General features: G+C 39.2%; 1 protein-coding gene across 1 annotated transcript in view; it reads left to right on the top strand.

The window, feature by feature from the left end:
- Positions 1-23075, top strand: part of LOC105697823 (rho guanine nucleotide exchange factor 11) — a 93778-nt gene extending 70703 nt beyond the window's left edge. The window contains exons 19-26 of the mRNA XM_012421498.1: positions 14042-14301; positions 16008-17300; positions 18120-18236; positions 19014-19190; positions 19290-19507; positions 20386-20536; positions 21406-21449; positions 21530-23075. Coding sequence (XP_012276921.1) covers positions 14042-14301; positions 16008-17300; positions 18120-18236; positions 19014-19190; positions 19290-19507; positions 20386-20536; positions 21406-21449; positions 21530-21628 — 2359 coding nt within the window. The 3' untranslated portion in view covers positions 21629-23075. The remainder of the gene's footprint in view (positions 1-14041; positions 14302-16007; positions 17301-18119; positions 18237-19013; positions 19191-19289; positions 19508-20385; positions 20537-21405; positions 21450-21529) is intronic.
- Positions 23076-24209: the final 1134 nt, after the last annotated feature.

Here is a 24209-nt window from a genome sequence, read left to right as displayed (position 1 = left end):
AATAACGTTTTTAGTCATTTTGCTTCTACATAGTCGTCGATGGCTATTTCTATAGCTTCATATTCTATCAACATGTGTGCAAAAATACGAAATATGTGGAACTAAAACTTTCTGAGTTCTTATGACAAAACATGAAGAATTGCATTCTTTGGAAATTGACTTGAAAGTGTCACGGCAAGTTTTTATGCAAAATGGTGACAAGCATCTGAAAGTACGATAAATAGGTATGAGTCCCCGTAAAACAGCAAAAAGTTAGGTACAGCAGTAAAAAAGTTGATTGCAATACAATGACGCCATTGCCGTTGGATAAAGAGTGTTAACTTCTTCGACCTGTATACGTATGTTTAACTGGTAACATAAAAATCAACATTTAACAATAAATTGTGAATAAGATTTAAAGCTCACGGAGAAATTGTATCGAAAACACATTTTTCACTATTTCTACGTTTGTCGAGTAATTCGTGTATTAAAAATAAACGTAAAACGTGTACATCGAAAGTTTGAAAGTAACTTATCTCGTTTAAACTGCGTTGCCAGCACCCGGGGATTACTTTTTTACTCTTCGTGATTACTTTTATTATTTATGAAAATATAAAGTATTGGTACATTTCATATTCGCGATTACTACTCGTGTGATTACTTCTCCATTTCTTTGTTAATGTACGAATGTCAAGTCGCATAAACTCGACAATAGAAGGAGTTCGCCTTTCTAGCGATTCCGAGAGCCGTGTCGATAGATTAGGCTCGATCTTCTCAACTATAATTGGCTGGCTTCGATTATTCTGTTTGTTAATTGCGGAACGTCGGCTAATAACTCGGTAACTTTCTCATGGAACAATGTCTCGTAATAGATCTTACGACACAGCGATGTAATGGGATGCACACTCATCGCAATTACTCGAAAGCCTGTATTGTCAACATTAAATATATTACACCAAAATGGTAATTGCATAGATTGTCATTGATTCAATGATTATTTCAAATAATTTGCAAAGGTAATTCATTTCATCCAAAGACTTCGTACCTAACGTAGTAAAATAATACATTAATGCAAAAAAAAATCGTATAAAGTAACCTAAATTAAACGGAATTATTAACGGGATGTCACCTCTCGTTAGAAATTCAATACACATGATAAACGTATCGCCGCGTTTCCGTAAAATGGAATGACTTTAATGCGAAGTTAAAGTAGAAGACTGTATATAGAGATGAACTCGAGCATATCTTTTACCGTAGTATTTAATTAGTCATTGCGGCGCAGGGGAGATTTTTCCATAAATATTAAAAATATGCTAGTCACGGGGGTGCATAGAACATTATCGTTAACGCTGATAAGAGGAACGGGAGTGCAGGCTTATGTTTAATGGACTTGAAAATGCCAGGTTTTTGTGGTCGGAGAATCGTGACGCGACACTTTAATTAACAGAAGCGGAGAAAGGCCGGTATAAAGATGCAATACCACGTAAACTAACTCGAGAGTTTCCGCGAACGAGGAATTAGAGATAAAAGGTAATGGATTGCAAATTGTGTGGTATCGCAAATCAGCCGCCCCATACGTTTGCCGAGCGGACGTGGCCGATAAAGTATGCGACGACGCCCGATGGAATAATCCCTTTTTTAACGCATCATACGGCGAAACGATATCCATAAATATCAACTTATTGGTGTAGCATCATAGCCGAATTTGCGTATCGGGGACCTAACTAGGATGCCAACTTATCGATGTAGGGCCTACAGTGGAACTTCACATTTTTCTATATAAAGTCTAGGTAAAATATTTTAAGTTCGTCCAATAAAGGAGAAATCGGTTGCATGATTAAGTTTTAAGTAGGCCCTAGGTAGATACTGACTGAAAAAGACTAGATAAAATTGTCTTAGACGTCAAATTAAATCCTAACTGGGAAATCCTAGCTTTGATATAATTATTGCGTTGGCATTAAGAATAATAATTGCGTTAACCAAGAAAATTGTTTTGAGTGAAGGACCAGTCTCACCTGGAGTTTACCTCGGTTAAGACTGGACACTCCTAACGTCGGAGTCTTATTTTTAACCAGAGCTTAGATATTAAATATCTGGAATTTTTTTCACTCAGTTTTTCACACGAAATTGCGCAGAATTCCCATGTGGAAAATCGATTAGAAGATTAGAGACAGTTTCTACGCTCTAGCTGGGACTTCCATATTAGAAGTTCTCAACTATAGTTATGATAGGCTCTAGCTAAGACTTAGTCTTTCATCCACGACTATTTTTCCTGTTTAAAGGGATGTGAAAGTGGAATCCGAAAGCTCAATCGTTCATAAAACTTTTCTACAACCTGGGTGTCTCAAATCGTTTCATACTTTAAAACATGAACATGGAGACCCTAAGGTAGGTCCTGAAACTAGCGAAATTTCATTTTTTATTAACTATTTTAAAAATACCTATACACAAATTTGACAGGAATTAGAATTTCATGAGTTTCAGGACCTTCCTTATAGTCTCCCTATTCACGTTGTAACGTTTCAAACTATTCGGTAAACCGAGTTGGGAGAAAAGTTTTATAAATAAGACCTCTTCGACGCCACTTTCACATCACCTTAACACCAAGATATAACTTGGTTAGTATTTCATTTTACAGCCAAAACAATTTTATGTAGGTATTCCCTATTAGTGCCAATATAAAATTAAGTTATGGATCAACGTAATTTTGCCCGATTCTTTCTCTATCCGAGCAAGGTAGGATATCCTAACTAGGTTCTAGCCAGCACCCTTGCACATTTTCTGCGCGGAATTCCGTTGTGCAATTACTTCGAAATATCTCGAAACGATCTCTCGAGGTCTCTGCGTACTCCGTGCACTAAATATAACAAATGTAAAAAGTACAATCCGCAGTACAGCTAAAATCGGCTCTCTAAAGAACCAATTCGAGTTGACGAAGAGGTTGCAGACGGTTGCAGCTTCTGTAAAAGCAAGCTTCCTCGCGAAGCTCCCGGCAATTTCTCGGATGGTTCGCCGGTATAGAAATTGTAAGTAAAAAAAGAAAAAAAGAAAAGAAGGAAAGACATTTACATCGCGAGAGATCACGTCGTGAATCAAGACGCGCGCTTCGTCCTCGTTTACGAGTGATTATGTTTATCGCGAGCAATCAGGAAATATAACGAGGCAAACATTAACGAACACGGCCCGGTACAACGTCTCGAATTTTATTCCGCCCTCACCTACATAAACATACATTTTGCACTGATTACGAGAGAAACTCCGAGAAATACGTCCCCTGACTCGCGACGATAAATTTGAGTCGTGGCTCAATGTAAAGACGACATGCGTGAATTTACGACACGGATCTTTTTATCACGGTCGATAAAGTCTTCAAGTGCATTGATTTTCTGGTTTCCATGGCCGGTGCAGTATTTATTACTCTTCTTTGTATGGCGTTCAGCAGTTCGTAGGAAAATAATAATCCTCCCTAATATATTTCACTTAGACAAACCCGCTAAACGTAAACATACAGGCCTATAAAAGGTATATCTAATCTGCTAAATTTATACATAAACATCGTAGATAAAATAAATACGGAAACAAAATGAAAGCGTAAAGTAAAAAAGAAAATCCGTCTAGTCGTTGCAGTCTCATTCTACTCAGTGCCGCCATTTGCTTAAACATTTTTCCTTATATCCTTTTATTATTTTGATTTTTTCCGTTTTTTCATGGCCGATATTTAAGGAAAGTTGACTAAACTGGACCGCCTCCTAAATTGGGGCCACTGCAGTAAAACTTGATGTAGACAACCTAGCACCATCTACCCAAGAATAAAAGTATTGTTATGTATATTCTTTTGTTTCTCTGACGCGCATTCATGCAGTTCCAAAAATATGAAACAGTTACACTTGTTTTTAAACAATCCAACTCGCAAGTGTAAAGGTTTCACGTACTTTCCGTTACTTGTGAGAAATAATCGACTTAGCAATCTTGGCATTGTTTTATTTGCGAAGAACCGGCAATAGAAGACACGATACGTTGCATTAAGTGCAGAATTTGAGTGATCGATATGCAAATATTACTAAGTAAACAAAACGCTACATTTGCGATAATTGTTTCCATGGATAGTGGTTCAATTTAGGAATATCTATTACAACCGTCTACAGTGAATTTGACGAAAATCAATTATTTGAAATGTGAAAAACATTCTTTTAATAAATGATCAGATTTGGACAACTTTATGTATTTGATCTTTCAGAAATTTAAAGCCGACGAGAAATTTGTATTGTTTTGCTGTGGGTTGGTTCTTTCCTTTTCTCGAACTGGAATATTGAACGCGGAAAGTATAAAAATTCGAAAAATTGCCGATCGACGTTCCGAGCGCGCTCGCGATGCAGGTAAGAAAGGGCCAAGTGACATCGGAGGCCTGAATAGATGTCTTGGCCTTTATTTTCGAAGCAATCGATAGTCTCGAATCAATACTCGTATAGGCTCAGCCTCCGGCCCCTGATACACACGGACGCACCTTGCATGCACACCTACAAACTTATGCCGGTGGGAACGTGTGTACATACGTGTGTGTCTACCTTCCCTGTCGTGAAATGTTCCCCTAACACGTATTACAAGTTACTGGGTCTCCTGTAAAACGATTCGTCCGCTTACTCTTACCGTATACATAATGTATACAGGCCGAATTCACTTTTTAATTAAGTGCCAATAACAGCATTGCGATTTTTAATAATGCCTAACTCTCGGTCTAACGTCGTAATTGTTGTCCCTTTAAATGGTACACGGGTAGAATTCGCTGTATTTTATTATTAATTAATTGCCAATAACGACGATCAAATTTTTAAAGTCTAATTCTACGGCCAATGTCGTCATAACTGTTAGCCCTATACATTTTTAAAGTATCAAATGTACCGCTCATTCCCAGGGAAGATAATATCGATTTTAATGGTACCATAAGAATCCAGGACTAACAGGAACATTTAAAAAAAAAATGTTAGATAACTGGTAGTTTCTAAATATTCGAGATTAAGTAACGGTTGTGCCATCTTATTTATATCTGTACGTTAGCGTTTGTTAATGTTAGAATTTCCCAAAACGGCAGAAATGTAGGGGGAATTTTCTCAGCGGTTTCGAAGCCTCTTGTTGTTAGCCGTTTATACGCAGGATCCGGTGCATCTATAACGAGTAGTATTTATTAATAATTCAACGTTCCTTCCCAAATAATTAATGGCTATATCCTAGTCTCGGAAGCCCGATCAATGCCGCAAACCCGACGTCTCGTTAACCTTGCTCATTGCACGCGACCATTTCGCGCCAACTAATTTCTCGAAACTCGACGCACTCGGGGAAAGGAATTTCGCGTACGCACTTTCCTCGAAAACTCCGCCAAGTAACCCGTCCTCTTCCCAAAATCCAGATTGCGAAACCGCGGGGGCTTCGTTGTACGGCAACGTGCGGCAACCCGGGAAATGTCACTGCACCGACGTTCCATTTTGATATATCTGCGATACGTCGAGTAACCTTTTAACTTCGACCGCGTAGCCCGATTCTTAACATATAAGTTTCACTCTTAACCCTCTCGGCGCGACATGAGGAATTAATTTTCGCGGCACTGAAAGGGCTAAACGCCTCCTTTTTAAGATGATATAAAAGGGTCATTCTCTATATATCAAAACGTGAATATATTTATGAAACGTCGACCGCGTAGCCCGATTCTTAACATATAAGTTTCACTCTTAACCCTCTCGGCGCGACATGAGGAATTCATTTTCGCGGCACTCAAAGGGTTAAACTCGTCCTTTTTAAGATGATATGAAAAGGTCATTCAGTATATATCAAAACGTGAATATATTTATGAAACTTCAACCGCGTAGCCCGATTTTTAACATATAAGTTTTCACTCTTAACACTTTCGACGCGACATGAGGAATGAATTTTCGCGGCATTCGAAGGGTTAAACGCGTCCTTTTTAAGTTGATATGAAAAGGTCATTCAGTATATATCAAAACGTGGATATATTTATGAAACTTTTCTCCAAATTAGTTGCATCGAATTATCTGAAACTTTATCGCGTGATTATAGAGGCCCTAAAGAAAAACGCGATGTTGGTGAAATTTCATTTTTTGAAAAAGAAAAAGTGTTATTTTGGTTCTTATCCGAGATAAATACAAATATTATTTCAAGAAATGAAACTTCACGTGCATCGCATTCTTCCTTAGGGTCTCCATAATCTGGTGATGAAATTTCAAATGGTTCCGTGCACTCAATTTGGGGAAAGATTTTATGAAGGTTTTGACTTTTTGTAATGTATATATGACACTTTCGCATCACCTTACCTCTTCGTTGCTACGTTTAAAATTTTCTCGACGTGTTCGCCCCCCTCTGGGATTTAGGAAACTCGAACCCCTAATTTATAAAGAAATTTACGTAAATTAGAAGAAATTAATGTGTATGTTCTTTTTTAAATCTATTCTCTGTTTCTATTCACCCTCTTTGAACTTTATATCTAAAACGAGTTCTCTTTTAGCTCCGCGTTTCGGTAATCAGTGGGACCAAAACTTTGCGCTCGGCGAAGCACCTCCCGTAAAACATTTTTCCGCGGTACAACTATATCGAATCCGAAACTTTTCGTTACCCGCGAAATTGCGAAAAAAGTTCCCGCTCTTGCGCCGTACATTTTCGCGTAAAGAGTGCACGGTTTCGCGCGCACGAGGGAGCCCTCGCCCGCTGGCGCAAACGATTTATTTAATGATTTATATCAAAGTGAGCGAGCTCTCGAAAACGGCCTCACAGTGGCTCGGATAAACGTCCTTTTTATCGCTAGCAGCCGCGCGAATTCTAATGCAAAGTGGCAACTGGAGTAAATTATGTTGCCCGAGGAATTCGACCAACGACGTGTCGCGAGTCGTCGTCAATTACGGAACTTTTCGCGAGCACGAAAGCCAAGTCGGCAGTTTTCGGTGGAGGCGTATTAAACGAGCCGTGTGAGAGATGGGACATTATAAATCTTTCGCGTCACCGACAAGACCTGCCGGCTAAAATCTTCACGGTTAGGCAAGGAAAATTGATGCCGCTGGGCCGAACCGGCGTCGATTCCAAGTAATACCGCGAAATTACCTCGGCATCGACGCGTAATGATTACTTCGGGATAAAGGCCGAGGAAAATCGACACCGAGATAAATAGCGGGAAGACGTTTAAAGGAAAAACATTGAAAGTTATTCAGTTAACGTATTTCATCGGTCAAGTCTCGGTATAATATCTCGGAATCGGTATTTATAGCCATATCGTAAGTATATAACTTCTTATCGGAGTGAAATTTAGAGAACTATAGTCGCATAAATTTATGCAAAGTAACGCGAAGGTATAAAAATTCGGTACGTTGTCGTAATGAAAGTTGGAAGTGAAACCTCTAAGTTAAAGAAGTTATCGATAAGAATAGCTCTTATCGATCAAATAAATTTCAGGCTTTGCCTAACTTATAAGATTCCTTCGCGTACTCCGGATAAATGTCGCTATTACATCGTAGGTATATTATGTGAGTCACAATTTGCTCCATCCCGGACAGGAAAATCATTAATAAATAACAGAAAACCACGTGTTTCAATAATGATTCGATCAAAGGAAGGGGAGAATGGCCTACTTTAATTGCAACGTGCACCACACCATTCAATATGCCCGGAAAAAAATAATTTGCTTACAGTTACTATAGTAACATGACTAAAATATTGTTGCGATATGAACCGTACAAATAATGAGATCGATCACATCGAATGGTAATTCTTGCCAATAGTTGCCACATCCATGACGTTACGCTAAAAAGTCGCAGCAGTGATTACTATTTGTAATGGTGATATCAACTATGAAGTGAGGTTCCGATAACCATAATGTTAGAACAATTAGTACCTCGTAATTACCTCGACTAAACGGGGAAGTGACCGTTACTTTGTTCCTTTACCGTGTTACTCAGATTGCCACAACCTCCTAGCAAGATTATCCCATATATTGCCTTACCACATGGTTACGATTATCACAATTGTGGTTTTCCTGCCCGTTCTTTTTTTTTTCCACGTAAGTGAAACATTTGGATAAAATTGAAAACTGTAAGAAATGTCACTAGTCCCGGGCTCCCCTAATATTCGCAATCGCGGTAAACGTTTCCTTTTATCACCGGGCGCAATTTCCTGTAATCCATGAAGCGTAAAATCGACGGGACGAGGCATTCCCATATGGGGGTGCACGCGTGTCGGTCCTTGACCGAGAAAAGCGAATGTCAGGAGGACGGCTCCTTGGCCGAAGGACGATCGAAGGGTGCCCGAGGAACTTCCCTCGAACCTCCGGACGGTTCTCGGGGGGTGGCGCGCCCCCTCGCGTGTACGTGACGTGGAAACGTTCCTTTTAGAAGCCTTTTAAAAGGTAAGGGGATAAGAGATGAGACAACGAGCCCCACGACGCGGACATCCTCGACCCCATTCGCGGCCGGCCGGAAACGTCCTGAATCCCATGTTCCGAATCCCGTGCAAATCCTTTTGCCCCCTTCCTGGCGGGAGAGGTCCTTAAGGTGATACGAAAATGGCGTCTGGGGGTCGTCGTTTAACGTCGTTTATGATATTTTTCTTCGAACTGGGTACACCGAGGTATTTAACATTTTATCACGCCAGTTTGAAGGTCCTGACAGTAACGAAATTTAATTTTTGTATACATTTTTTTAACAAACAATTTTTTTAGAAATTAAATTTTAGGGTTGTCAAGACTTTCCTTGCGGCAGATTCGCGTGGTAAAATTTCAAACGATTCGGTGCACCCAGTTCAGAGACGAAGTTCCATAAACGATTGACCCCCTCGGATGCCACTCTTATGTCACCTTAACGCGGCACGGCTCTGCTGGGTGATTTAAAGAACTTTACAAACAACAACACAACTTTAACAAAATCCCTGGCGACATAACCCCCAATCCATCGAATCGGTCGGAAATATGTTCATTTTTTATAGAGTGCCCGTACATATCGGAAATTGATCATCGCGCATTTAAGAGGCAACCAGGACGAATAAAGATGAACGATACAATGACGATCAGTGATGCTTTTAAAAGTTCCTGGGTTACAGTATCGCAATACTTTTTCAATGTACCTAAAAATAATTTTTGTTTTCTGCCTCGGACTACTTAAACTCATTTTTTCGAGCCAGGAATGCATTAATATATGAAAAAAAGCATCTTCATCGGGTCGCCTTTATCTATTATTTCACCGTTTGACACGCTTGGTACTGTATAATTGAGGATGAATAATAATAATAATATACAGTGGCCATTAAAAATATTATATTCAAAACAAGCTATCAATTATTGGAGAATAATACAAGCTCTAAAGTTTGGAAAAATTCCAGTAACGATTGAGAATTCCAGAACTGCCATTCTGTCCAATCGCGGGCGCCTTTAAATCCCCTAGCAGTTCCCCGTAACTTTGTCCCCAAAATGTCCAACTCGCTCCCCTATTTTCCCAAAGTAAGCCGCTAAAAGTATCCCCGTACCATTTACGGGCTGCTGTCAACTACCACTGACGAGGAGTACAATCGCCGAGCAAACCCGCGGGTTCCTCGGGCGAGCATTTCCTGAAACGCGTGTGTCAGGTTTAGCGCTGCTTCGGACAGTTCGCGGGTACCCGTGGTCCTAATGTCGCAAGACAGGTGCTCGGAGCTGAACTCCGTCCCTGCGGACTCTTGCACGGCGAACAAGAGCGAGGCCAAAGGTGTGACCGCCGACGAGAACCACGAGGACGCGATCAGGGCCTTCACGATCAGAAAACCCGGAGCTACTCAGCGTCGCTCTAGATCGGAAAAGTGCTTTCTTCTTTACTCTATGATCGATGTCCCGTGGGGTAGCGAATGCTTACCGCGGCTTCGTTTCTTCCCTTTTAACGCGGCTTTGACTGTTCCTCCGAATCAACCGGGTCGCCAAAGAGAGCCTGCACTGTTAAAAGTATTCATGATAGTCGTACACCTTTAGTACATAATGTTGTTGCATTCATTTGCACCGAGCGAAAAATTATCACTTTCTAGAAGAGAAAAAGAAGCTCTTGGATCAAGTAAATCTTTATTACCGGTAATTATCTTTATTACTATAGGCAAAGTGAAATCGAATGAATTTAGGGACAATTACAAACGTTGCTCAATTTTTTTTAGTTCAACTTCCTCGAGGGTAATTTACTCATCTGTATATTTTCCATGCATAAGCGTGTTGGAATGAAAAGTTGATTCATTTACGAAATTAAGAGTTTGGAAGAGGTAAAGATATCCTCAAGAACTAATTATATTTAGGGCTGTTGTATTTGACCGTTCACGGAGGGTTTAGGTTAAAAAGAAGTTTTTAAATGTTTTCACCTTGGCTCATTTGTAAAAGCTGGACATTATTTGTTTATTTATTCTTTTCTTTCAAAATGTACGTAAGAATTCGGAAGAACGGCAAATCTGAAACAAAAAGTTAAGGTGGCTGTGGAAATTGTAAAAGATTATTTATAAACTGAGAGCACGGATTTTCGATGAAATACAAATTACGTTTCTAATAAAAAAAGAAAGCCAATCGAAGTAACTTTTTCAATGCTTTTTGCACTTCTGTCGTTGCTACTTTTTGAATGAAAATTTCATCAACAATCCGTACCATCGGTTCTTAAATAATCTTTTCTAGTTTCTAAAACAACCTTGACTTTTTGTTTTAAACTCGTCGTTCTCCTAGAATCACGTACATCGTAAAAAGAAAAATCAGAAACTTCCAGCCTCCATAGTTCCGCCATTCTGAAACATTTTAACACTTTTTTTTATCGTAAGTTCTCCGTAAAACGTCAAATAAAACAGACCCGTAAGCAAATATTTCGTATTACTTTTCATTCCCTTTTAAACCCACTTAGATTAAAACGCATTGCGCAGCCTACTAACTCCCTTAAAAATGAATTGCTACACATTTATTGTATATATTTCCAAACAAATGAATAATTTTATAACGTCGCGCGATAATCTTGCGGAATTGTACAGCAAACTTCCAACACTTGTGTGCTAAATTTGTAACGTACGTGCTGGTAATTGTGAAAGTGGTCCAAGTAAAAAATGTATTTGAAAAATGGGTTTATCCCATATTTTATGCTGCATACTCTTAAGTTACAATAACGTGAAGTTTTCAAGAAAACAAAACAAAAATTACTTGGAGCAGTTTCAGAATTACCCATTAATAAATCACGGGCTCATATGTTTATGAAACATAAGTATTGTAAAATGCTTTAAAGTCAGAATATCCTATGACCTCGAAAAAATGCGTATAAAATTGCAATTTTGCAATATTTTTTTAACAGTGTGACGCACTCGGGGAAACGAGCTCGGATAAGTCATCGCGCGGAATTGGGACACCGATGACGCAGTCCGATCGCTCGGACTCCTCCTGGGCTGGCTTTTTCTCGGTTTCTTCCCTTCGATCGTCGTCGCGGCCCTCGATGTGTCTTTGCTTCCTTCCTTACGCAGAAAAAGAAACGTTGCGAATACGTAACCGCAGTCGAGCGGTTTCGCTCCATCACTTATAAGGACTTCGCGCGGTTCCTATGAAATTTGTTCAAGGTTCAGAATTGTTTTTCGACATTTGATGTCGGAGCTTATTATGAAAAAATTACCAAATGCGTCCTGGTCGCATAAATCGTACCCCATTCATGTTGTGCTGTTATTTAATGTTTGTGACATACAGGGAGAAAAAATCACTTATAAGCACTTTGCGCGGTTCCTATGAAATTTGTTCAAGCTTCAGAATTGTTTTTCGACATTTGATGTCGGAGCTTATTATGAAAAAATTACCAAATGCGTCCTGGTCGCATAAATCGTACCCCATTCATGTTGTGCTGTTATTTAATGTTTGTGACATACACTGAACAAAAAATCACGTATAAGCACTTTACGCGGTTCCTATCAAATTTGTTCAAGCTTTAGAATTGTTTTTCGACATTTGATGTCGTAGCTTATTATGAAAAAATTACCAAATACGTCCTGGTCGCATAAATCGTACCCCATTTATGTTGTGTTGTTTTTTAATGTTTGTGACATACCCTGAGAAAAAAAATTGGCTGACTCAAAGAAATATGCATTGTGAGAACGGAATTGTTTTAAATCGATATCAATTTTTCTTCTGAACAAAATAATTATTTATTGCAATTATATATGATTCAGGCAACGATATGTATGTCAACAATATATTTGTTTTAGTCAACTTATTTTTTTTTTCTCAGGGTATAGTACTAGATCGTAGCCCGTGTACCTTTTTTGTTATTCAGCACGTGTATTAACGTCTAATACTAGATGTCACAAATATTAAATGACAACAAAAACATATATGGGGTATAATTTAGGTGATCGGTATACATTTGGTACCTTTCCCCTACCTCATGCGGAGACGGAAGTCTTGAGAATGTGAATGAGAACAACCAATTGGCTATGTCAAAATGGGCCTTACGATAATAGGATCAGTAATAAAGGAAAAAAATGATTTAGTTTAATTATTGGAATAAACGATCGAAATATGATTCGTTCTAAATCATTGAGGTTTTTTACTTTATATTTTAGAGATGTAATCCATATGAAAGAAGTGACACATAGTAAGACATGTTAAATGGATTTAGCACGAGCAGGATTTTGAAAAATGTTGACATGAAATAAATGAACCTTGCTCTGTACACTGTTGGTACTGTTAAAGAGCTTGAAAAATGGTTTGCTTCCGAGAAGACGAGAAATGTAACACTGCCTTCTCGGAAGTACAGATTAATCTTCATTCTCCGTGTGGGGCGATTAATTTATCGCATTGCGATATTTCTCCTTATTTTGCAGAAAAAGCTCTCCAAGCGGGATGTACGTGCTTATAAATGGAATCCATATTTTTCGTATAAAAAATATCTCCTCTTAGTGGCTGGAAGCGTATTATTTTTTTTATTTTTTTCTTTTTTATTATTCTGTTGCTCCGTAACATATTTGGACTGAACAGCATAATTACCTCCACCGACAGCCACATCAGTTACCCAAAACATTTAATTCGTTGGTTGAAAATCAGCAAAAAATGCTTAAAAATCAATACTCGCTGCTCTCCCACAAGTACAACCACAGAGCTTAATTCAATGTCTCGTATTTCAGACCAAAGGTTATGCCAATAAGAGACAAATACTTTATACATCCATTTTAAAAACTAAAAATAACTCGATTTACATCCTTTCAATAATCTATTCCAATATAAGTATCAGCAAAGCCTACAAGTTATTATCTTTTTATTCTTTTAATCATCGACACAAAGACTCCTCGTTCCTCCGCATCATCCCTCTTATTAGAAAAAAAATCATCGCTTGACTGTAAAATGTGGTTGTATCGATGTTGTGAAAGAATCGTGAAAACTAGCGTGCAAAACATCAAGACAGATTCTTAGGAAACTAGGAAGATATGAAATTATGCCCCGCGAAGTAAATCAATAAAACGATGAGCTTCCATTTTTAGTACGCTTGATTATCGCTTATCAGGATCGTCGAATGTAAACTCTTCCTCCAAATTTGATTGGTTCTCCCATATTACCATCATGCTTTCTTGATAAACGAGTGTTTGGAAAATAATAACATCGTCCGCAGTACCAGTGGGTGGAATGATCGATATCTCGTCAATGGAGTACATTATTCACAGCTCCTATTCTTAGCGAACGTGGCAAGGAGTACTAAATATGGGAGACCACTGCACAAAATGAATAACCGATGGTCAATGCTTTAATCGCAGCAGCGGTAAATATAGGTCATGTAAATCCGTACACGATAAGCTGCCTTTGTAATGTCTTATCTACTGCTACTGGCAATCGAATATTGCAAGATACAGCTCACACCCCAAGAGCAACAAGAACGTCTTGCGCGAAATTGAACATCGGCTGCTCATTCTAGTCGTTTTCACGTGGCTAAAGAAATTAAGCCGGAATAATTGGAGTGATAAGAAATGTCGCGACCATTGCGTAGGATTTTGTCTCGCGAGAGACCCCGACTGCGAGGCTTCGGTCGGCGGTAATTAATTGTACAATTAATTTCAGTGATTGCGAGGCTTCTGGAAGCTTTCCTGGTAACTTGGCGGGTAGCTCCTCGAACAGCAGTTTGTCGACCCGAAGTTTGGATAGTCCCAGCACCAGTCTGGAACAGGTCCATCCTGCTTCCTCGGCTGCGAACACATCGACTTCCTGGGACAGCGATGTGGACGTCGAGCCCGATCCTCCCGACTGGAGTCAGGGTGTTGCCGAAGAGGTTCTCTCACGACTCGGTAATTCCGAGAAGAAGAGACAAGAAGTCATTAACGGTTAGCAGATCTGAAGACGTATGCTAATTAGTTAGAAAATCTTGGCGAAACGGTTAAGGTGAAGTGAAACACGTCGACGAACTTGATCGACGTCGATAAAGAAGGTTTTTCCAAATACCTTTGTTGCCGACGTTCGTTCTTATATTGACAACTGTGTCGAATTATATTGGGTATTGAACCAAATGGCATACTTCACCTGTCGTTTTCGTACATTAATTATAAAGAAATCGAAGTAAATTCATGCTTTCTGGGGCCCTAATTGACTGCAGAGGGACCCCCTGCGCCATCTGTGGTTTCCAGGTCAATTAAATTTTCACTCCGAGACCTCGTATTCCCATCGTTTTGGCATAGAAGCGCATACAACACTTTTTCTGCCTTTATCCCGTTCAAACGCGAGTTTATCGATTACCAGAGTGTTCTAAATTGTCGTAAAATTGTCCCGACCCTTTTGATTCTCACATCAGAGCCTTCGATAATTGTACATCGATCGAAATATGAGAGCTCGACGCCATTTTGGTTCTAGTCAGGGCTTAGTTAAAATATTAAAAAAAAAATCCAAATTTGAATGTGTCAGGACAATTCTTAGATGATCAGGAGTGATGTGTCATAGTTTCGGACAGTTTGGTCTAATACCCTTAAAAAAAAGTGTTGTATTCGAATCGTCTGATTTGAAGGGGGTTTCACTTCACCTTAAGATGACGCGAAAGGCGCCTAGAAAATTAATCGTTGATAAAAAAAAATTCGGATATATACCAGCTGACCGATAAACTGCTTGCCATGCTACCGACATTTTTATTTATGCTGTTCGTTATTCTTTACAATGCGAATTACACGAAATGGCATACTCCGTATATCACTTTACTGGAATGATTATGAAGACATCTAAGTCAATTTCAATAAATCGGAATAATTTCTTTCTACCCAATAGCGCTTATGTTTCTCGGCGCCCTTCACGTCGACTTAACGTTGTTATCGAGGGAATTTATGTAATCGAAATATTCAGATCTTTATGAAACTTTGCGAAGAGAAGATCCAATATATAGGATATTTCAAGGACTTATAACAATTACCTTCAGAGGTAAATGACTGACGTTAAATGTGTGTTATAAAATATTTTCCATGTACGTTCTTAAACAATTGCTCAGGGTAATTAAGAACTTGTTGTAGAACCTAGATCGCGATAGAGGTCCGTACTTATACCTCATTTTTACTGTGAAAAGATATCTTTTATTTGTACTTTTTTAATACCTAATAGCCATCTTAACACAAAACGTAAGCTTTGAGTAATAGATGTGAGTATATACAGCCATAGACTCTTGTGAAGGTCTAGATATAGATAAAAGCAAAAATCCACGATTCCTTCTGACCAGTTGGTTCACCCGTAAAAACCACTCTTCATTGGAATATAAAATATAGTATATTCAAAAGAAGCCCCGGCGTTAACGAGCGAATTAACTATAATCCCTGTAATTGGCAATTAAAAATATGTTAAAGAAATGATGCAGATAAATCGTTCTCGTTATGAGGATAAAAGAAAACCTCGATTTCGCGTAAATACCTTATCTACATAACAGTTAACCTTTTTATTAAATACTTACTGAGAAAAAAAAAATTCGATTACTAAAGGACCACCCTCGATAAAATCCTGATTTTACCTTTTATGAAAAATGACACACTAATCACAGGAATTATGTTTGATCCGACAGAACTGTTCCATACCGAGCGCTCGCACGTTCGAGCCTTGAAGGTCCTGTCCCAAGTTTTCCACAAGCCGCTGCTGGAGTCCCAGGTCCTTCCTTTGGATCAAATCCAGCTGTTGTTTTCGAACCTGGACGAAATGGTGACGATCCATTCGCGGTTCAACCAGGCAATGAAACGTAAGAGGAAGGAGAATCCATGCGTCGGCGACGTGGGTGACCTGCTCCTGGAGATGTTCGACGGCGAAGCCGGAGAAGCCTTCGAGAGAGCCGCCTCGATTTACTGCGCCAAGCAACAGGTCGCGCTGGACGCGCTGAGAGACCGTCGTCGCAAGGATCCGAAGTTGCACTCCTTCCTGAACGAGGTCGAGGCCAATCCCCTCTGTCGAAGGCTGCAGCTCAAGGATCACATCCTAACCGGGATGCTCAGACTCACCAAGTACCCCCTGCTCTTCGAGAATCTCGCAAAGTACACCCCGGATAGCCTGGAGAAGGAGAAGGCGGCCGTGTTGCGGAGTCTGGAGCGCAGCAAGGAGATCCTAAGCCGAGTCAACCAAGCCGTACGCGAGGCCGAGGACTACCAGCGGCTCGCCGACCTCCAACGCACCATAGACAGGACCGGCTTCGACAAATCGGACCATCCGACCGTGCAGGAGTTCAAGAACTTCGACATCACCAAGCGAAAGCTCGTGTACGAGGGCCCGCTCCAATGGCGAGTCGTCAACCGGGCCAAGCCCGTGGACCTGCACGTCGTCCTCCTCGACGACACGATATTCCTGCTGCACCGCCAGGACGAGAAGTACCTGCTCAAGTTCATCAACACGAACCAGGGCAACTCCACCCTGAGCCCCGTCGTCAGGGTGTCCACGGTCCTCGTGAGGCACAACGCCGTGGACAAGAACTCCCTCTATCTGGTGAACACCTCGCAGAACGGGGCGCAGATCTACGACCTGGTGGCGGCTTCCCCTGCGGAGAGGAAACTCTGGTGCAAACATATCTCCGAGGCCGCCGAGGCGTACAAGGCTCGCGATCGCGAGGACAGAAGGCCGACCCCTCCTACCGTGTTACCCGAAGAGCCCGCCCCACCTGCCGAGGAACCTCCCGTGTCGGAAACGACGACTTCCGCCGCGAATCCGGAACTAGAAGAAGAGGAGACGCCGGAAGTCCCAGCGCCGGCATCTCCTCTTGCCACGACGACTGCCGCCACGACGACGACCGCGTCTACCGCGCCGACGACGCCGACGACCTCGACTACTCCGAGCGAGCAAACTGAACAACCACAAGCTGAGTCGATCACGACAGGTACGGACGATTTTAAGTTACAAGGTGACGTCAAACTTAGAAATTCATAGGTATCTGTAATTAAGGTAAAGTGAAATCCCTCGAGAAATTTAATCGACGTCGGTAAAAAAGATTCTTTTAACTACCTACCTTCCCGACGTTCGTATTTATATTGGCAGCTGTGTCATATTGCACGGAATGACACAATCTATGTGTCGTACAAATGATTGTAAAGAAATCGAAGTAAAACTCAAGAAATCTCCTGGATTCGTGATTTTTTATGCAGAGTGCCACCCTGCGCCATCTGTAGCGTTCAGTGCCAACTATATTTTCTCTTCAAGACCTCGTGTTACCTTGGTTTTAGTACAAAAGCTTATAAGATACTTTTTTACCTTTACCATGTTTCTGGATTACTAGAGTGTTCTAGAGTATGCAATTGTCTTGATATTTTCGCTTCTTATATCAGAACCATCAGTAATAGTATATTGATCAAAATATGAAAGCTCGACGCCATTTTGGTTTTGATTTCGGCCAAGTCAAAAAATGTCTTGACAATGTCAGGATATTCCTTACGTGTTCACGAGTCATTTGTTGCATTCCCACAACGATGGCTTTAAAACGTGAAACCTTTTCGATTAGTAAAAATGTTTTCTTCCTGGATATGTCGATGTTACATTGGCTTTCATTAGGGTATACTGGATATTAAATTTTATCGAATTATCGATTTCTCTGAATTCCTTAAGAGATTTCACGTCACTTTGATACCTACTGTTTACTCTCGACTCTACTCTATTGCACGTTCATTTATCTGGGATATATGGTGCTTCTTTTGGTATGTAGGTACTGGAGAAACATTACGCTTGGTCACCTGTACACAATGTTCCCTTATAGACCCCGCCGAAGTGCACGTCGAAGAACCACCTGTTCACATTGCGGAGCCTGTTCTTACGCCCATCGGTATGTCAAGAAATTAATTATACAACGCGAATGTTCTAAGTAAAGACCACTAATGCCCCGGGTTTCCCTTCAGATTCTTACCTGTTGCATTCTACAATTTTCCCTGACTTTTATTCCAGATTCTTTTTTCATCTACCTGTGAACGTTTGCATGAGACCTTACTTAAGGGGAGTCGTACCTATTAAATATTAAAAATACACATTTTTCCGATAGTTGCAGAAAAAAAATGAAACGCAGCATTTCAATTCAGTTTAAGTGCGATATTAACCGTACCTTTAGGTATATAATTGATTTAATAACGATTATATTATAATTACTTATCATTTTACATGAAAACCTGTTTTCAAACTTTCAAGGCAGTTTAAAAAAAAGGTGCCTTTTTTTGTGCTTGTAAGATATCTCAAAAAATATTGGTTCCATATAATTCATATTTTACACACATGTTAACTAAAAACGGAATATTCTGAAGTAATCGGTCTGTTTGAAAATTTACGACAAACAAAGACGTACACCAAAGTACGGTACTTTACTATGTATCATAACTCAAACATTTTTTTATATGAAATGATGAATAATTATATCAATACAATCATAAAAGTTTGATTAATAACACGCTTAAACTGCATTTACATGTTGTGTTTATTTCAATTTTTCCCTACATCTATATGAAACGTGTGAACTTTTAACACGATCAATAAGTATGAGCCCCTTAACTTGTTTACGTTTTCTGCTTCCATTAATATCGCATTATATGTATAAAGCGACCCTCATTTCCAGAGTGCCTAAGGCGAAAGGACGAACTCATAAAACAGGCTCTAAACGAAAAACAAGCTTTGGTAGCCGACATTCGACATATTCCTAGAGAAAGCTTCGAGCATGCGACAGAGACGGCATCGGAGCCTTTAAGTGTCGCAAAGGAGCCCACAGAACTGATACTTGCTGCCATTAGTCAAGGTATACGATCTGACGAAAGATTTTAAACATTAGTCGGAATTATCTTTTCCTTTTATATAACGTATTCTAAGCGTACTTTTTTTTCTTTTTCATTCTCAGCTAACCAACTAGTAGGGATGCTAAACACTGCACTGACTGTCACCGAAACTGAGGCTGTGCTCGCTTTACGTGGAGCATCGGCATCAGCAGTTGCCGGTTGCGAGGCAACTGGTTGCCCTGCCCCACGGAGCCACATTTATCCTCAACAACCTGCAGTACCAGTTGTAGCCTTACTACCGTTGTGTACCTCTTTGACGACCCAACTTTCACAACTTTTGGTAAGCACGTCTTGGTATTCTCTAAACGCACGTGGCTCCATTATGCAAAAGAGATAAGGTGTGTTATCGCGCAATCCTTTTGACGGTTCATTTCCAAAACGCAGCGATATTTTCTACCCAACCAACGAAAGTATAGCTCCAAGCACAAAGTAAATTTAGAAGTAAATTTAAAAAAAAAGAATGTTCAAATAGACAACACTTTTCGTCTTTCCATTCGGTTTTACATGATTTTACCGAACACCCAAGTGCTATTCAATTTTGAAAGGGGCAATTAAGAGGGCCCTCCTGTCAAAACGCATAAGTAGTTTTTATAAATCAATAATAAAAAAATAAACAACATGAGGTTATAACTTTTAAATTCACTAATAGTATATGTTTAAATGATAAAAGTAAAGATTTAGTCTAGTTTGATTGACTATAATTGAATTTTTACTGTGGCGCTCGACGAACAAGGCCGTTTTGATAAACTCTTATTTCAAACATTTGTTCATTCTCAGGTTAACCCTACGTATGCAAAACAATAGTAAAGCGTTTTACTTATAATTAATATACCATACAACATCCTTTCCATGAAAGAAATCTTTTTTCATTTTTATTTCGACGAGAGGATCTCTTAATTTATCATGATACTTGTAAACAAACTGTAGTATAGCGACGTTTCAGACGACATACAGGGAATCAAAAATAAAACTTCCGAGAACGCACACGTTGTCTCCCTTTGCATCATGCTTGGCGTTACAGTTTTAGGGTAATGTGAAGTCGATTAGACGTTCGCGATTGATCGAAAACGGTACTTTCACGTTGCCTGAAATAGATCGCGTAAATCATTGCTCGTGCAGTTGGTGGATACCGATATTAAAGGTACTTGAAATATGCAGGAAATAGTTAAAGAAAGAGAAGACGAACGGGAGAGGTTACGGAACGAACTGCGAAGGAGCAGAGAGCGACTGCATGCCATAGACACGGAGACGCAGCGCCGCGAATGTCATCATACCTCCACTAGCACCAGTCAAACGCAAACGGAACCCGGTTGGTGATTACTTATCTTATTCTTTTAGGTAAAAGAAAGGTCAGGGTGTCCAGAAAATGTACGCGAAGAAATAATGCAATCGTACAAATGGGTATAACATGCAGGAAAAGCTGTTCTGGTACTGGAAACGCCGAAGTGCAGAAGTTTATATGAAAAGAAAAGTCGGCGGGATTCAAGCTTTCACCTAAACCGCCAATTTTATATAGAATGCGTCTTTCAAAACTTCGTTTCATTTTGAGCGTACCAGAATCTTTCACTAACTCCTGTTTTTTTTTTTTTTTTTCAAGTTTTCGACAATTTCGTGTATCACTCTTCTCCAGCAGTTGGCTTGGGCATTTTTAAATATGGAGAGTACCATTGCAAAAACTTGTTTAATACGTTCTTTCTCTCAGAGAGGTAGCAGGATGTTATTTTTCTGATTGTAGATCGTGCTACTCGAATTTTAGGGGGGAGAAGGTATTTACGATGTCGACTACATGGAAAATCAAGCTATAATTTTAAATGACGCTGTTTCATCGATCCTACATTTTTCTTTTAATTTCTTTTATTCGACACTTTTTCTCTTTCGGAAGAATTATGTTCCATTTTTGTGATGCAATAAGGTGAGCTACACTCAGGGTGTATGTGTGATAGATTTTTGTCACGTACGGCCCCCATTTGTACGTTGGCGGACGTGAATGACTTCCCATCGTGCCCTGCCCTAGTTACAGAGAAAGCATACATATCCATCACTGTGCATTGTGCACTGTACATTCGTGAAAGACGTATTCTACCTCTAAATTCTTAGACACCCTGATTGACGATGTTCATGAAACGAACTGCGGAATTTTCCTGGCACGATAAGTAGCACTTTCGATTGATTTCTTAGGTGAACTTTCGCAGATGGACGTTTCGGATGATTCCCCACGAGACGTAAGCACCCAATTTTCATGATATTCAAAGCTGCGATCCCGAAGGACTTCAACGGCTGATAATGGAATTTGTATTGACAGGAATTTGTGGACGCCCGCGGTGGTCCGGAATCATCCACGGAAGCAGATAACACCGACGTTGAAATGGAAACAAAAGTTGTCGGGGACAGTGTAGGTTGATACGGTTAGATGTCATCGGTAATCGTTTGTCGTAATCTGGTGCATTTCAAGAGCTTTTATCCGCTTCGGCGGGTGCTCGTGCTGGAGGAAATCAAAATTATGTAAAGAGTGACAGATGGCTAGCAGCTGTTAACCGAATGTAACAATGTTAGATACCTATTTACGAAATCATGGGTCTAAGTTTAATAACGCCTTCGCCAAAGATTTTATGTAAATAGATTACTAGCGAATTGAAGCGGTTACAGTGTAGCGCCAAATTATAAAATTACAATGGCCATGCGTAATATTTTGGACGTTACATGTTGTTTTATGCGGACCTGCTAGTATGAACGAGGCACTAAACTTCGTCATTGTAACCAAAACTATAGTATCTATACAAAACGGCGTAAAATGATGAACTATTGCTGGGAAAAGGAGATGACGTCATTCCTCGAAAACGCACGTTAACTTGATTCAAACCAAGCATCACATTCGTATAACGAGAGGCATGGTTATTTATTACGAAATCTTTTACAATACTGGAAATCTCACATTACCAACAAGTTTTAATATTAAGAGATTTATTCTTTCTCAATGTGAAACAGAGTACAGTTGATTGTTCACTTTACATGAAATTAGTGTACGCGCTTTTGCAGTATTTAGATACCGACTGTGTTCAGCATGTAAAAGTATATAAAAAATATTGTAATATGCGGCGTTGCTTCTCACTCGTATTTACTTAAGCATTTGTAATTGTAATTGAAAGGTTCAATTTTATGTCCAAAAGCTACAATATATAACAGGTGTATCGTTTGCTGTAAGACCGTTGACGATGAGTAATACTGGGTTGATAAATTTTGCGTTTGCTCCCCAAAATAATTGGGTTTATGATCATTGATAACGCGTATCTAGGAAAGAGCCTTCGTTAATGTCAAGTATCATTCTTCGCATAACAACTTCCAGATAATTCAACAGCTACAATTATTGTTTTGTTAACTATCCCACTATTGCTTGAATATTGCAAAGGCTTAATTTATGTACTTAATTTATATGTAGGTCGCAACGTATGAGCATACACCTAAATTTACCGATATCAAATAATATCCCTCGTAATGCGAATCTACAATAAATTCAAAGGCAGTAGGTTTAAGAAGTATAGTTAATGTGATTGAACTTTTTAGTTGCGCATGTCGGTGCTACATCGGATGACTTGAAGGCGTAATGTCTCATAAATAGACAGAGCTTAATATCAAGCATAGCCTAACAATAACTGCAAACCATTCATGGTATCTAATGAAAGTCTACGTTTCACATTGTCTACGTTTAAGTCCTACATGTGAACTAGCTACGAGCGAAATTGGTCGAAAATCAGTTTTCTAGTGAGTTATTCTCACTATTTTTTACATGAGAGTGTACGACTGTTAATCATAAGAAAAACATCAGCATAAAGGTTGCCTAATAATGCGAATAACGTGAGTCATCGTTAAATAACTTCACCGGAATACTTCCAGCTAGCCTTGTTCAGAAATTGGATCGACGGATAGCTACTTCTGACCGATTAAATTCCTGAACGAGCAGAAGCAAAGTATTTTAGCTCTCAGTACTTTTATAAGTCATTGATTATTTAATTAAAAGCCGTAACTTCACTTCAAGAACGCCGCAAGTGGGCATAAGAAACATGAATTGTTTATTGCTACACAAACCCAGGAAAAGACTCGTCTACTTACATAAAATCTTTGCAACTATTAATGACTAATAATTGTCTACTTAATAATTACATACAAACCAATATTATAAATACATTATTATGTACATGTATAAAATATTTAATAACATTATTAGTTACTTTAATGATTATTATTACATTAAAATACTTATTAAATCCCAGTTATTCTGCTTTTCTTCCGAAATATTCCCTACCTCTTAATGAAATAAGACCACAAGTAAGCAACATAAAACAGTGGCCTCATCATTTCTTGCAGAAATATATCCTTCTTTTAAGGTACCCAAGTTCTTTTGCCTAACTTTGATGATACTTTTATATTGAAAGATATCAAAGATCCCGATTAAATAGCTTAGTTTTTTTTTACTTTTATTACTACAAAACAATAAATATTAATAATACCTGATCTTTTAATATACGACTTGTATAATTAATCATTATATAGTTATATCAGGTTAGATGCAGTAGTTGTTATAGTTTCCTGATGAAAATGATACCAGGCTGTATAATACCGCATAATTCCATAGTACAAACATTTTACTTTGTATTTAAGATTTTAAAATGCAAGAAAAAAATGGTTATACTTCAAACATGAAGAAATCGGCTCTATCACTTTTCGTCGAACCACGCGCGACAAAATTAGGCCTAAGAGACGTAAAAGAAATGCGTGAAGGAAGGTAAGAAGAATGTCAAACAAACGTGAACCGAACGTCAAAGAAATACAACTGTAGATATAAAAATCGACGTAACATTAACGTACTTCATACCTACGTCGAAATTGCGTTATCTCTAAGGATTAACTACACGCGGAGAGCGAAAAGATCATAAATCTCAAGTAGTATTCAAAGCTTTATACTTGTACTTATTTTTATTATATTT

The sequence above is a fragment of the Orussus abietinus genome, unplaced genomic scaffold (assembly GCF_000612105.2).
Source record: "Orussus abietinus isolate OABI.00-Male unplaced genomic scaffold, Oabi_2.0 scaffold133, whole genome shotgun sequence".
Lineage (NCBI taxonomy): Eukaryota > Metazoa > Arthropoda > Insecta > Hymenoptera > Orussidae > Orussus > Orussus abietinus.
The sequence above is the reverse complement of the archived record's forward strand: the minus strand, read 5'-3'. Positions and strand labels throughout refer to the sequence as shown.